The 15,486-nt window shown below is 47.8% G+C and overlaps 1 protein-coding gene across 1 annotated transcript; it reads right to left on the bottom strand.

The window, feature by feature from the left end:
• Positions 1-12,303: 12,303 nt before the first annotated feature.
• Positions 12,304-14,201, bottom strand: LOC136458488 (uncharacterized). Its single transcript, XM_066458430.1, has 4 exons — positions 13,891-14,201; positions 13,345-13,445; positions 12,676-12,822; positions 12,304-12,438 (listed from the first exon to the last, which is right to left on the bottom strand). The coding sequence occupies exons 1-4, from the start codon at positions 13,958-13,960 to the stop codon at positions 12,304-12,306; spliced, it is 453 nt and encodes a 150-aa protein (XP_066314527.1). The 5' UTR covers positions 13,961-14,201.
• Positions 14,202-15,486: the final 1,285 nt, after the last annotated feature.

The raw sequence follows: 15,486 nt of genomic DNA on the forward strand, positions 1-15,486 counted from the left end.
ATCGAGTAATAGCCCTACATCCAGTTAGCATTAGCCTTTGCGTTGGATTGATTGTAAAGTGTTGTGTCTCACTCTCTAGGAACTCTGTCCTCCTTTATATAGTCAAGAGGCCAGAGTCCTAGTCGGTTTATAATGAGGTTCCTAGTAGAATGACAGAATACTACTACTACTAAGATTACAGGGAAAGAAGTCCTAGTTGGATTAGATCTTCTCCCTTCCTTATGGAGTATCCCATGGGTCCTGTACCGACAAGCCCCCGAGCACTTCATGGTTGAGCTCTAGAAGCCTCATCTTGTTCCTTCAGGTCTTGCCAAGCAGGAACAAGCATCGTTCGAGTACTTTCTTAAGTGAAACCATGTAGCGCTTTTTGGGATCTTCGAGTGGTATGTGCTTTTTTAAAGAAAAAGTATATCTATCCGGGTGTAGCCCCCGAGCCTCTTGCTATTTGAAACAAGGAGCTGGAGGGTCTTACCTTGAAATTGTTTGGTTTTTTACCAAAAAGAACTCGGATATAGCTTGGTCCGGGTTCTTCTTGTCGTGAGTCCTTGAAGTGGTTTGTCTTGAAGAAGTCTTCATGGTGACGTGCACTTTTTCGAAGAAAAAAGTGCACTCACTGAGTGTAGCCCCCGAGCCTCTTGCTATTTGGAATAAAAAGTTGGAGGGTCTTAAATCTTGTGTTATTTGAAAACTGCTATCTTGAAGTAGTCCTCTTGGTGACATGCACTTTTTTTTCTAAAAAAGTGCACTCATTGAGTGTAGCCCCCGGGCCTCTTGCTATTTGGAACAAAGAGTTGGAGGGTCTTGAATCTGAGTTGTTCAAAAGAACTAAAAACCTCTCCTATTGCAGCCTCCAAGGATATATTCGGGTTCTTTTATTTAGAAAGAACTTGGATGCAGGGTCTTGGCATATTCTCTGGTAGTCTGCTGTTGTCAGATGTAGTTGTATGGTGGTGGTTGAGTGTAAATGTTGTTTGTATATGAGTTGTACAGTGTTGGTATATCATTTCGAATATGCTTTGTCCTTGAGTACTGTTCCTTCACGCCTGAGTCCTCTTTCATTGAATTCTATCTTTTCACTTTGTCCTTTGTTAGATTTGTTCCGTTGGTGCTCTCGGTCCATGTGCACCGCTTCTTTGGTCTATAAATACCCTCCTGTTGTGCTGTTTTGATTCATCGAGCATTTTGTTGCGTGGTCTGAAATCTTTGTAGTCATGAATATGATAGTTTCTGAAGTAGAGTAGCCCCCGGGCTTATATTTTAGTTCTTGTATATCTTGTCATAGCTGGAGGGAGTCTTGTGATAGAGATTAGAGGTAGACTAATCTCGCAGCAGCATTGTACCAGGAGGTATGTGGCTGTAGTTGGAGGAAGTCTTGTGATGTGGGGTGCTTTCCTTCATCCAGCAGTTCTGGGTAGATCCCCCTTGCCTATCCTATGACTGTCCGGTGCAGATCAACGCCTGATCCAGTGTCACATCGTTCTTGGGTAGACAGATGCCTGCTGGGCTTCTCTATTCCATGTTGTCCCACCGTGCTGCTGACTTCCGCCTCGGATGTACTGCATCCGTCCTTTGAAGAAAATAGTGTAGCCGAGTGCGGTTTGTTCTACCGAGTAGCAACTTGGAGCACGTAGTCATTCCATAACCTAGTTGTGTCCGAGTTCCTTTTTGCTGCCTTGCTCATCGTAGTACCGAGTTCATTGGGTCTTGTAAGATGTGTAATCTTGTATTTTTTTGAAGCCATTTGTAATGGAAAGAATCTTGTCTTTTGGGTTGTCATTCTTTTCTCTGCTGATGTCCTGGTTGTTTGTGAGATTCCCGAGTTCTTTCTATAAGAACCGAGTTCTTGTGTTTATTGTGAGGCAACCCTTCACTGCTTCATTGTTGATGAGTTCTTTTTGTAGCAATATGTTAACTCTGCCTTGGTGCTGGATGGATAAGTCTGAAATCTACCTGTTGAACTGTACCGTTGTGTAGAAGTGTGTCGTCCGTCATTTTAGCTTTGTCAGTTGTGTTGGAAATGAACCGTTGTGTTCTCATGCCATGTTAAAACGGGCCTAATGGGCCGTATTTTTATTGCTGTAAAAATCTATTTAAAGGCCTTCTTTCTTCTTTTTCTTTACTGCCCTGCTTTTGCCTTGAAACCCTAGTCCTCACTCCGCCTTCGCCATTGCCGCCGTCATCTGAGCGCTGCCACCTGACCGTCATCGTTTCTTAGCGCCTTATTGCTTTCGCTAGTATATGGGTAGGAAGAAATCAGCGAGCAAGTCCCAGGCAGCCTTTGTAGACGAGGAGGCATCACTTTCTGTGATTGAAAATCAAGAATTCATGGCCATGAGGGCTGCTCAGAAGGTCTGGCTGGTTCCAACTACGACTGAGGATCAGTTGCATGAGCTTGTTAGTGATTGCCTGATTTAGGACAAGGAGATTATTGAGTGGAGAGCTCTAGGCCAGCATCGGGTCCCAACTCTAGGCTTTGGTGAGATTGTTCTTTTTGTCTCCTTTATCCGTGCTGGACTCTGCCTTCCTGCCTCTGCTTTTCTTCATCGCTTTCTCAATTATTTTGGGATTAGCTTGAACCATCTTACTCCCAATGTTATCCTTCATCTTTCTATTTTTGTTCATCTTTGTGAAACTTTTCTTGGAATTCCTCCTTCTCTTTCTCTCTTTCGTTACTTCTTCCGTCTGAAGCCCCAACCCCATAGCGATGACACCCATGTTCTTGGTGGCTGCAGGATTCAGTTTCGTCAGGGTCATAAGAGTAGATTCTTTGATTATGACTTGGTTGATTCTGTGAGGGATTGGCGTACCAACTAGTTTTATGCCGCCAATATGATTCCTCCTCTTGCTGTTCATTCTAGTTCTGGTCCCGTGGTTAACGACCGATGGGAAAAGAATCCCCTGACGGTGGACGAGCTCTAGACGATCAAGCCATTTCTTGAGAGGATATGTGCTCTGAAATAGCAAGGCTTGACCGACTTCGGTATCATTTCTAGTTTTCTTCGCCATCGAGTTCAACCTCTAAAGGAGCGAGAGAACTACGGCTTTGAATACTCTGGAGCGGAGGACCCTTCTCATATGGTCCCTGCCCTTGAGTTGACTGGTGAGAAGGTGCTCGAGTGCCTTCAGAAGATGTTGAAGGGAGTAAGCGTCGTCTCGCATACTGTCCCTGAGTACTGTGCTAACAACCCTCTTTCTGCTGTGAGTTGTTTTTTCTTATGCTGGTACTTTTCGTATTTTCGCTATCTCCACTTTTTGCTTAATCTTTCTTATCTGGTTGTTTTACTCTTTTATAGGAATTGGGGCGTAACTTCGTTGATCTGATCCCCCTTGATGACTGCCCTGCCATTGTGGAGCTTAGGGAGAATCTTGCTGGGGTATCTTTAACCAGTAAGTTTCAAACCACCACGATGTTTCCTGGTGTTTCTTCCGTAGTTCTTGACACATATGTAGAGTATGTTCCTCGTCCAGTTCCTCGAGCTCCTCGTAGTGTCGAAAATAGGGGGCAAGCGGATTGTTCTTCTTCTAGTTTGCCTGCTACCAAGAAGTCTCACCAATCAAGTACTCGTCCAGGTACTCAAGTTATAGGTAGCGTGCTCCTAGGTGAGCATATTAATCTGTTTTGTCTTTTTGTTGTTTGTTTTTGCCTTTAACCGAGTACTTTTCTTCTTTTTCAGATGGCGCTGTGGTTGCCATGTTCAAAAGTGAGGATGATGATGATGCCCTTGTTACGCGTCGGTGAGTTGTTTTCTCGATTTTCTGCTATTTGAACACTTCTTTTTGTTCTGACTTTGACCTTGTTCTCTTGTAGTAAGCGGTCGTCGACCTCGAGTTCTTCTGGAGCTCCGGTACCAACCACGCCAGTTTCGTTGCAAGGTGGCGGCGATATTTTTGCTATTATAGTTCCCCCTCTGAGGTCTTCTGTTGGTCTTGGGGGTTTTTATGAAGAAGAAGATAGCTAAGTGAGTGAATCATGGTTATGTTTCTCTGCTTCTGTTTTCCTCTTCTCTGATTCATATTCTTATTGTCGATTTTCCTTATTATCTTGCAGGCCTTCGCCTTCCCTCAACCCTCAGTCGACTTCTTGTCAATCCTCTGGTGGGCCCCTATGTTCTGAGTCTCGGGACTCGGAATGTATGGTCGGCGAGGTGGCTGTGAGGGGGACCGGGTTCTCTGGTGAACCCACAGCTGCCGATTTGCTGGCTCCGGAGGTGACCGTGGCCGTGGCGATGGAGCCATCTGAGGAGGTAGCCGGGGCTTCCCAGGGTACGGCCCTGGTCTTGTCTTCTTTGCCTCGACAGGCTTCTCCCTCTGCTCCTCTTCCTAGTGGTGTTCAGCGTTTGGATGATGATGTGGTGCAACAATTCGATGCCACTCATCGGTTGTCAGAGCTGACCGCTGCCTGGGGAACCTTCGCGACTTCTTTTGGGGAAAAACTCCAGGTAAGTTTTTTCTAAAGTTCTTTCTTTGGATGTTCGTTTTTCTTCTGTTCTTATGTCTTGTTTCTCTCTCTCTTTTGCTTAGTCTTTTTCTCGGGATCATACCAGCTTCTTTTTCTCGTCTAAAACCGAGAAAAAGTTGTCTTCTGAGGTTAGTGCTCTAAAAACGGATCTTGACCTCTGTCGGGCTGAAATGGAGATTGAGCGTCAAACGCACCAAAGGGAGGAACAGGCTCTCCACGCCCGGGTGGTTCAGGCGAAGAAACAGAGGGATGCAGCTGTCTAGGAGGCTTTTAAGAATGTGGAGGCCATGAAGAGTGAGTGCAAAGGCATTGCGGGTTCTTTTTGTTTCCTCTTGTATTCAAATTTCTCTTTCTGCTGACTTGTTTTTGGTGCCTTTTTCTAGCTCTCCGAGTTGAAAAGCAGAAGCTCTCGGAGGGTATTGAGGAAATGAAGACACTTGCTCGCAATAGTCACAACAGGGCTGAAGAGGTAATTACTCGTGCTGAAGAAAACTCGTGCTTGCCAAGTTGATTAGGTGTGGAGCTGACAGGGATCTTGTGCAGGTCCAAAAAACTGTTGAAGTCTTGAATGGCAAGTTGGCGACGGCTACTGAGAACTGGAATGCTTTGTGGAAATCATTTCGGTCAGTAGCCGATCTCCTCCGAACTCCAGCAGATGATAGTCAATCTTGGGCTCAGTTTATTCCCCAAGTTCCAACTCGTTTCCAGGAGTTCGTGAAGAGGTGCGCCCAACTCTGCACTAGAAATGTTCTTGCCCAGGTCCGGGTTCTTGCTCCGGAGATGCCTTTGTCCAAGATTGCATAGGAAGCCGAGAGTCAAGAATATATGGATGCTGTTGAAAAGATAGAGCCTGAGGTCGAAGACTTGGCCAGGAGGATTGTAGATAATCTTAATATTAATATTTCTTCTCCTGATGACGATGTTTAATGTATTTGACCTTTGCACTCCAGCCTCTGTAATAGGATATTATACTTCTTTTTGAATGAATATCCTTTATTTTTTGTTGACGCCTTCTTTACCTGGATGCCTTTGATTTTGTCAAGTGCTTGTCATGCTTTCGTCTGCGCCGTGTGAACAATTCGGTATTTGTAGATCATTGTCTTGACGAACTTTCTTGATTTGTTGAGTTGTCTGGCTGCCGTGTAAACAACTCAGGGTAAGTAGATCTTTGTCTTTACAACATTTTATGTTCTTGTTAGAACTGAAAAGACTTAGGACGAATGATCTCAAGCATCTTCAGCTTCTTCTTTTTAGCTTTTTGCTTAACTTGAGATGTGGGCAGCATCTGGCTCTTTACCTGGTTGTAAAAACATCTTAGGATCGGTTCGGGTGTTAGCTTATTAGCTACCCTCATCGGTGGGCTCAAGCATCTTTTCGGCTCTTTTGCTCTTAGCTGGTATGCTTAGGCGTAATTTCAGCCATTTTACTTTTTTGATCGGGTGTTAGCTTATTAGCTACTCTTATCGGTGGGCTCAAGCATCTTTTCAGCTTTTTTGCTCTCGGCCGGTATGCTTAGGCATAATTTTAGCAATTTTGCTTTTTTGATCGGGTGTTAGCTTATTAGCTACCCTTATTGGTGGGCTCAAGCATTTTTTTCAGTTCTTTTGCTCTCGGCCGGTATGCTCAGGCATAATTTCAGTCATTTTGCTTTTTTGATCGGGTGTTAGCTTATTAGCTACCCTCATCGGTGGGCTCAAGCATCTTTTCAGCTCTTTTGCTCTCGACCGGTATGCTCAGGCATAATTTCAGCCATTTTGCTTTTTTTGTTCGGGTATTAGTTTATTAGCTACCCTTATCGGCGGGCTCAAGCGTCTTTTCAGCTCTTTTGCTTTCGGCCGGTATGCTCGGGTATAATTTCAGCCATTTTGATTTTTGGTTCGGGTATTAGCTTATTAGCTACCCTTATCGGCGGACTCAAGCATCTTTTCCCCCCGAGCATCAGCTTGCGAGTACTTGGACATGAGCTGTCGAGTAGTTAGTCACCGCAGCCAAAGTAGTCGGAAAATGTGAGGAGTAGTCAGACAACTGGCTTGCTTCCGGCCTGGACAGTTTGATGCTGTCGGATGGGTGCGCGGTCTAAGATCTTCCTAGTACATCTCGATCTCATGTGTGGACGTTGCGTGCCGAGTTGAGTTTTGTCGTGACGGACCCGGTACAGCAATGCTCACTCGAATGAGGAGCCACTTGACATTGCCGTTGAGGCTTGTACACATGTATCTCGTATTGACGTACGTAGTTCCCAGTAGCTAGCTTGCTTGCGTCATCATGATGCTTTCTTTCTTTATTTATTTGCTGATGGAAGCACGTAACCAATTCAAGTTGGGTTTTGGGAACTATTTGGCTGACTCCTTGATGCAGTCCAGAATAGGTGAAATTCTTCGGTTCGATCTCTGGCTTTGCATCTGTTGACTTGGATATTCCGATCTCAGCGCGTGCGGTTGCGGGGGAGGTAAGGCATCGCTTGGTTAGCTTGCGGCTATGTCGGCTCGTTCGAGACTCAACGGCTTGTTGACGGCTCGGGATGGCATGCTTGAATAATCCGACACCGGCTATGATTTGCTAATTTCTTGTCGATCCGGCTTGGACTTGAACGGAGTACGCTAGCCAGAGATATTATTTCTAGGACTCCTTGACATAGCCCCTGTCCTGATCGTAGTGGGAGGCTGGATCTTTGATGACGTAGATAGGCAAGGAAATTGTTCCATCCATGCTATGCTAGAGACGGCGACATATACATGTATACGCACTCCATTAATGAATGGTCCTGTACACCACGTAGAAACTTCCTGGCCCCGTTTATGAGTCGAGCAGTACGTACTACTCCCTGTGAACATGTGGAACCCGGCCTCGCTCACGGCCCGCAGATATTGGCTAGTTCCGACTCGATCTTCTCTTCATCCGAGAGATTGGCTTCGAATCAAAAAGTGGCTTCCATCACAGCAATGCGTGAGTATGGAGCTGAGGAACTTCGGGGCAATCGCGAGATTGGTTGGAGTCCGGATGAATTCCAACGTGTTACTAAGCCGACGAGGAGCCCTGTACGAGATGGACGATGCTGCCCTCTTGGTACTCGTTAGCGGTCACCAAGTTGTTGTCGTGATCCTCGGGTTATTTGGGCTCGCCGCCGGATCCGCTGTACTTAAGGTCAAGTGGCGCGGCATGATCAGCGACGTCTTCTAGGGTTGGCCCAACGCGGTGCACAAAGCCACGAAGTCTAAGTTGGATCGGACATCACGAGCTGCGTGAATCTTCCGGCGAGTTGATCTGTCGTAGTCGCTGAAATAGAAAGGTCTTCATGGTGATCCGAATCTTCGAGGAGACGGACTTTGGAGCTTGCCATCGTCGCCTGCCTCGCAGATCCATGAACCAAAGATGAAGGTTAATCCTGTCGAGAAGATCATGTTGTCGAGGTCCGTCGAGCTCTCGGATGCAAATTCGCTGAAAGCCCCTACCTGTCGCGCCAGCTGTCGATGTTTCACCACCGATAGCCTGCCACGGGGATACCCGGGGCAGTTTGTTCAGGCTTCAGCGTATGCAGAACTCGACGGTAAACGCAAGAGATAGTCGATTTATCCTGGTTCAGGCCCTCAACCGTGATCGAGTAATAGCCCTACGTCCAGTCGGCGTTAGCCTTTGCGTTGGATTGATTGTAAAGTATTGTGTCTCACTCTCTAGGAACTCCGTCCTCCTTTATATAGTCAAGAGGCCAGAGTCCTAGCCGGTTTACAATGAGGTTTCTAGTAGGATCACAGAATAATATTACTACTAAGATTACAGGGAAAAGAAGTCCTAGTTAGATTAGATCTTCTCCCTTTCTTGTGGAGTATCCCGTGGGTCCTGTACCGACAGTGTAGCCCATACACTGCATGGATCAGTACATCGCCTCGCTTGGAAGCAGGTACTCGGGAGAGGCTCTAAACCGCCAACCGTCTGCGACGCCATGGCAGCACTAGCTTAGCAGGAGGTTGTTTGGGAGACTCATGAATCAGCGGAGAGTCCCTCTTACGCGTCACTTTGTTGATGAAGCTGTCGAGGCAGCACTTGACGGAGTCATCGTTGTCCATAGTCTGGTGGGTACCGGCGGTGAACTGGGAGGGCCAGCATCCACCGTGGGGTCAATTGGTCCAAAGTCTAGTGGGTAGCTGTGCTCCGAGTGTGTCTTCGACGAGTCCCCTGCCAACTGAATGGGGAGCGGGGCTGGTGTCTGTAGCTCACAGGAGACCACCATTGGGTCCTCATCCTCCAACTGGGGGACCGCAACCATCGGGGCCTCATCCTGTAGCTCGGGGGGCATCGAGGGAGGCCACGCGACAATCCGACTGTTGACAAGCGAGGCTACAAACTCCTCCACCATCGGGTCCTTCGTGATGTCGAGATCATGCGTGGCGTCCGGGCACAACATCAGCATCAACGGGTCGGGCTTGACGATGCCCATCTCGTTGGTCAGTTCACTGTGTCCTGCTTGAGCTCCAACAGCGACCGAGGTGAAGGCCAGTGCTGTATGGGCGGCCCCTGTCGACCGCCTGTGACTGTCGGTGGCGACACTCGTTGCCATGGCGGCGGCGGCCCCCTTCAGCCACTGACGGCGCCCACTGTTGCCACGCGTAGCCGCACTCGGCACAGCTACAGCCGCACCCGGCATAGTTCCACCGAGCTGGGCGTGTCGCCCTGAGTACACGGTTGAGTGCCCGAGGCATGCTCCCGATCAGGTCGTCGTGGTCAGCCTTATGTGGTACCAGATGTACCAGGGCTGGAAGGAGGCACTGTCCGCCACCCACACGAGGTGTCAAAACCCTTTGCATCAGAGGCAGCTTGCAGGTTGCCACCCTGTGCGTGGTGGAAAGACAATCGAAACACTTTTTGAGTAGGTCCGCCGAATAGCGGGTAGGGGGTCGCTGGTTCGCCGATGCAGTGTGGACGGGGCGTGCCCCGCTAGCGCCGCATGACGATCCCTGCGATAGGACCTCACGCCAGCCGTCGATGTCTAGAGAGCAGATGCGCTAGCGGGCGCCGCAGCGCAGACCAAGCCGCATGTGAGCCAGTACCCATCCATGGCGGCCAAGACGCTGGCGAGCAGGGGCACGAGCCTCCACTGGCCGCACAGGCAAACCGTTCACCAGTTGTGGAGGCGGCCGGCTGCACTTTTTCTCCTCCTATGGTCGTGTCCCTGTCGATCGGGGTCCTCTCCAGCATGGCTCGAAGCCTCGAACCCGAGGCAGGTCGAGTCTTGGCGTTAGCAGAGGGCGCCGTGACCGCCTAAGCCAGGAAATGCACGCGCGTAGCTTGAGGGGTGGCCGTCGTCGGATTCCTCGCCGTCATCGTCCGCCCACTGGCGGTGTTTTGGACGGCCTCCCGAGACTGGCCAGAAAAGAGCCGCAGCGGCCGATAGGGAGGAGGAGCTTGGAGTGGCCGACGTTGGCGCGGCGGTCTGCGACTGACGGCACGGCGATCCGGGAGGTGACCTCGCTTCCCCGGTCCTAGACCCAGACCTCGACCCTGGCTCCAGGTCGTCCGGAGTAGGCGGCGCCATGGAAGAGCAGGACGTGGGCCCCACGCACGGACCTACCACGGCCGCAGCTTGCCCCGGTGCTTGGGCGCCGACGGTGGTGGCCGCGACGGCTGCGCCCGGCGGCGGCGGGGTGGCAGCGCACGGAACGGCCTCCCCCGTGGGGCTGATGGGAGCCTGCGTCAGCGGCGATAGCCCCGGCGGCGGAGGGGGCAGCGGTGGCGGCGTCTGCGTCGTAGAGGAAGGAGCAGGTGCCACAGGCGGTGGCGCGGTCACCCCGCGAGTGGCCGAGGCGCCGGCTCCCGGCCCAGCAGCCTCCGCGTGTTAGCCGGCCGCAGTGGTGGCATCCGCGCCAGGATGCGTGGCGGACACGACGGCGGCAGCCCCCGCCGGCGTCGTTGGGGGCGGAGAGGCACGGCTTGAGGACGACGCGGGTGACGGCGACAGCTGCCGCGCGACGTCAGATCCCGAGCATGGTTGGGGAGGGGAGTGGGCGCTGGACTTGGGAAGGGGAGGGGAGGAGAGTGGGGAGGCGGGAGACGGCGCCGGCGCCGGCAGCGGTGGTGGGGAGGGTAGCCCCAGGGGTCCCCTAGGGTTCGGGGAGGGGAGCCAAGTTGGGCCGGCCCATCTTACGTCAGTCCCATGTCCATGTCCGAGTTTCATGGAACATTATCTTGCACTAAGCTTTCAAAAACACTTTATTGTAAATTAAAACTTGCTTCCGCTATGTGTTCATTTAACTCAGTCTTTCATGTAAATTAACAGAGTCTTCTGTTGAGCCATTGATGTAACTTTATGTTCGGAAGTACTCGGTTATGTGCATGTATTGGAATGATTGTGTTTGGTTTTGATAAACTTATATATAAAAAACTTATGGATGTGGCTATGGAAATTGAAAAACGCGGGTGCTTAAGGTCTTCTTCGAGTCTAGCTTGGCGTGTCTAGTGCCGAGTGGTCAGCAGATGCGCGTGTTCCGAGTCGGCCTGGGCGGTTCTGCCGCAAGTAGAGGCGTCAGTATGAGATTTTCAAGAAAATCTCAAGGACCACCAGACACAGACAACCATGCTAGTCAATACAAGCGAGGCACACATGTATAATGACAGTTGCTTATTTAGTTAGCGTTGGTCCGTAATCCAATCATGTCTACTGTTATATACATTCTCTCCCCATATCCGCGGCTAATCAACACGTCCACTCCAGTATATATGCACAACTAGACATGTTTAACCATGGCTCTATTTATGGACCATATGGCTCTGTTCGGCTTACCCCATATTCGGTTTATTCGGTTTCTTTTTTCAGCCGGAACAGTGTTTTTCTCTATCAACAATTCAGCCGGAATAGTGTTTTTCAGTCAGTTTCAGACCAGTGAACGGGGCCTATATGTCTACCCGCAATGTATATACGTCATGCTAATGTTCTAGATGTGTCGGTAAGAAATGCGAGCCAAAGTATAGTGGCAACGGCTACATGAGCTGCAACATCTTCAGGCGCTGCTCGTGCTTTGGGTCCATCTTGGGTGGCATCGAGTAACCCCCTTGAAGGTCCTCCACCACGTACACCTGCTCACCGATAATGTTTTGAGTTTTGACTGGTTATTGAACAAATGACAAACCAGCAAAATTTGAATGGATAAAGTGTTGAGAGTAGAATAGAGGTTCTTGCCTTTGTCAGCTCTTTTTTCTTGAGTATGTGATAGTGGCGCTGCATAATCTTCTGGAAGGCCATAGTTGCTGCAATGAAACCGTAAAAGATTCCAAGGAGAGCGAAAACTAGGACAACGACCATGATAACAACACAAACGCAATCATCATCATCCCCTGAGCGTGAGGTCTCGCAGTCCAGGCATCCGTAGGAGCACTCGGGCTCGGGCAGGCATGATGGATTATCATCATCACGGTAATCGAAAGAAAAACAGTGTAACAGCAGCCCCAAAAGTCCAACCAGTGCAAAGAAGAACACCACACCTGAAACAAGATTGGTACAGAACATGAGATATCATTAGCTACCTTTTCACCTTTGCTTGAACAGATATGTCAAAAAAAAAAAAGTGATTTGATTGTATTGTGGCTGCAATGGCGCCATCAATATCTAGGAAGAAGAAGATAGCATTTGCAATCGTGTGACATGATGACATGTTCAATTTGAATTACTGTACAACACTAATGAACAAGAAAACAACTTCAGAGACGAGAGTGCACGGTTAAAATAGAGATCGAGTTTACTTATACAAATCAATGCACACCAACAGTATGCATGGTACTACTGTTTAGCACCCAGTCACTCAGTAAGCACTGCATCATCAGAACACATCAATCTTCATAACAATTGCAAGCAGTTAATGTAGAAAATACGTACCGACACAATAGTAGAAGGGTAGAGGATGCTTTGACAGCATCCAATAAGTAAACCTGTTTCTGAATTTTCCATCTCTGTCCGACAGAAATGCCACGCCAGCAATAGCAACAATGACCTGAAAAGGCAAAAAAAACCAAATGAGATATGCATCACAAGTATCTTGCACAGTATGACTTCAACAATGCCTAATGTAACACTGCATGATGAATACACAACATTACATAATAATCTAGGGTAAAACCTCTTGCTGAAACACTACACTAAATGCTCTAATTTAGTAAGTACCAGTACCAAATTATTTTGAACAATAACAGAAGACAACAGAAAGTAATTAGAGGAAAGGCGATGTCACGGCTTGTATTGCAAGGAAGACGAGGAAGACGTCTCTAGAAACAAACAACCAGAACTTCATTCTAAGACAAATGTCATCCTCCAGAAGCTCAATCAGGAGATGGAATTGTGCTTTGCAAGTAGTGCAGTGTGAAAAAGCAGTCCCTTCCTGTAGAGAAATGTTAAGACATGAATTATCTAGTGCTGGCTTCTGATTTCGGATTTAATTTAACAATGGATTAGCAACTCCCAATCATGCAATTCTATCAGGCGTTATCAAACTTTGCTAGCTAATATTCTTGCTGCTGTGTTCAACCTGCCGCAATTTAAAGAAGTCATTGGTGAGCACTTTTGTGAGTTCCAAACGGTAGTAGTACTGTTTTTTCTTTTTGTTTATTAACTCTTTAGAATCCAACAAGTTGCAAAATCTACGAACTAGTCAGTGAGTTTAAAGGTATAAAAGTTAAATATATGGAAACTGTGTCACTAGATTTGTCATCAGATGTACTCGGTAATACTGTTTTGTCTTAGGTTACGTGTCAATTGCAAGATAAAAGAAAGGTGAAAAACTGCATCAAAATTATTACAACTAGAAAAGTACGAAGGGAGTATATAGTTGTTCAGGTGCTATATGTCCTTTTTTTATAAAACTTCAAGGAAAATTTTGAAATTTGGAGACTAAATGTAATACCTTGACAGCTCTCCACTGGTCTAGGCAGGAACGGTGTACAAACTGTTGCGACCCCTTGCACCTACAGGGAGATATGAGCTCATGACCTGCACCAAAAAGTCCTAAACCAAGAGAAGCATCAATTAGAAACAGCTCAGCAGCAGGATTGCTGTGTAATAAGCTAATGCAGCTACAGTACAGCACTTGGTAAACCTAATACAGCTCTGAAAAGCATGATGGATCCACAAGAATTAGATGTATGATTACTTCATGCCCTAGTTGAATTATATATCTTTAGGAAAGGATTAGCCAGGAGTTTAGGTAATAGGATGGTGGAGGGATGAGATTTATAGCTCGATTTTAAAACTTTGGAATCCACTTGATGATTTGAGAAGAATTAACCAAAAATAATTTCGGGCGCAAAAAGTAGCGGAAGTGAGGATATAATCATTCAGTCTTGAAACCAAACCTAGGCTAAGAAACGGTACTGTAACTAGGGGGAGCCTTAGCTCGGCTCCATCTCCATGGAGATGTATCAAGTTGCGTAGCTAGGGCGAGGAAGATTACCGCGGTGGTTGTCGGTCGAGAGGCATATGCGGCAGCACGGCGCGTACTCGGCCTCGATGTCCCTGCGCATCGTCTCCTCCGGGCTCCGGTCGGCGGCGGGTTGATGATCCGAACGCTAACTCCAGTGGCGATCGTTGTTCTAGAGCGAACGTTGCGTTGGTGCAGGGAGGGACTCCGCTTTAAAACCCCCAAAACCGCCTCTGGGGGCGTTTGGCGCACGGAAACGTGTCAGATTCTGAATCGGTGCCGAACAGTTATGGGCTATGGCACACGGAAAAGGTTTCGACTAGAGTCGTATTTTTTGCAGTGCATCATCGAACTGGTAAAAAGGTTTGCCTCCTCGTCCTGTGCTAGCAGTTGTATAATTTTTTGCTAGTTATAATCCTTTTTTTTTGTAGTGCAATGAGTTGTATTTAAGTTGTTCACAAAAAGTCAGAAACTTTTTAAGCATATTTTATGTATATGTTTTCTTGAATCGTTCTAACCAGTAATCACTAGCCAAATAGTCTCCTAAAATGATCTGAATTCGTCATTCAAAACGTTTCTTAAAATAATTTTTTATTCAATTCTTAAAATAATTTTGATCCAAAACGTACCTACAGGAATCTAGATTCTAGTATATGGAAGTCACCACCTGACCTAAGACCTTCCACACTGCCGAGGAGTGGTGGCCGTTGGCTCTACCTCAGGGAAGCATCGTCGGTCGCTCATCGGACCGATCCTGGATTCCTGATCACGCGGTTTCCATCGGGATCTATCGGCATGCTGCAGTTCATCACCGGTTCAGCTTCAGCGTTATATTACGAACCATCAATGCTGAGAACTATACCGGTGCAAATGTCGGCGACGGCGACGCGACGAACGAAACCTGCCGTGCTATGCAACTATACCATAGCTCAAGGCGCGTTTAGATGCAAAAAATTTTAGGTTTTAGCTACTATAGTATTTTCGTTTGTATTTAGCAATTAGTGTCTAATTATGGACTAATTAGGTTTGAAAGTTTAGTCTCGCGATTTCTCACCCAACTGTGTAATTAGTTTTTTTTTTCGTCTACATTTAGTACTCCATGCATGTACCGTAAGATTCGATGTGATGGTTACTGCGCAAAAATTTTTGGAACTAAACAGGCCCTCAGCCATGCATGCGTAGGTACGTCATGCGCTGCACGCACGCACCCGCGATACACAGCCAGGCGCTAACTGCATTGGCCCGATGGACTCGTCGGGCCATCTGCCGTGCTGCACTGGTCTGCAGTTCAGCGCATGCCCACCAAAGGAAAGCAGCGCACTGACCACTGAGAACAGAGCCATCCTTGCAGTGGCGTTGGCGTGCAGAGTTCTTTCACGTGTTACAGATGCAGAGATGCTGGCTTCTTTGAGCGCCTAATTCCTGGAGAGGATCAAGCAGCAGCTAGAGATGCGGCGTGTTCGCTGATTGGTTTCTAGGCTGGCTGGTGCTGATTTGTTGTGAGAGGAAAACACTGTTGGCTGGTTAAATAAGCCTGACTGAAACCAACAAACGAACAGGGTGATGATTGCATCGGGTCTTTGACTTCTTATATACTACGTATCCAATAACCAAGAGTCCAAGAGGAAA

This window comes from Miscanthus floridulus, chromosome 6 (assembly GCF_019320115.1).
Source record: "Miscanthus floridulus cultivar M001 chromosome 6, ASM1932011v1, whole genome shotgun sequence".
Classification (NCBI taxonomy): domain Eukaryota; kingdom Viridiplantae; phylum Streptophyta; class Magnoliopsida; order Poales; family Poaceae; genus Miscanthus; species Miscanthus floridulus.

What these genes read in the sequence shown, in the direction of transcription:
- LOC136458488 (XM_066458430.1), bottom strand. Translation starts at nt 13,960, where the DNA reads ATGCGCAGGGACATCGAGGCCGAGTACGCGCCGTGCTGCCGCATATGC. An exon ending in CTCGACCGACAACCACCGCG is followed by an intron (nt 13,446 to 13,890) that starts GTAATCTTCCTC and finishes CTCTTGGTTTAG; the next exon opens with GACTTTTTGGTGCAGGTCAT. An exon ending in ACCAGTGGAGAGCTGTCAAG is followed by an intron (nt 12,823 to 13,344) that starts GTATTACATTTA and finishes ATTTCTCTACAG; the next exon opens with GAAGGGACTGCTTTTTCACA.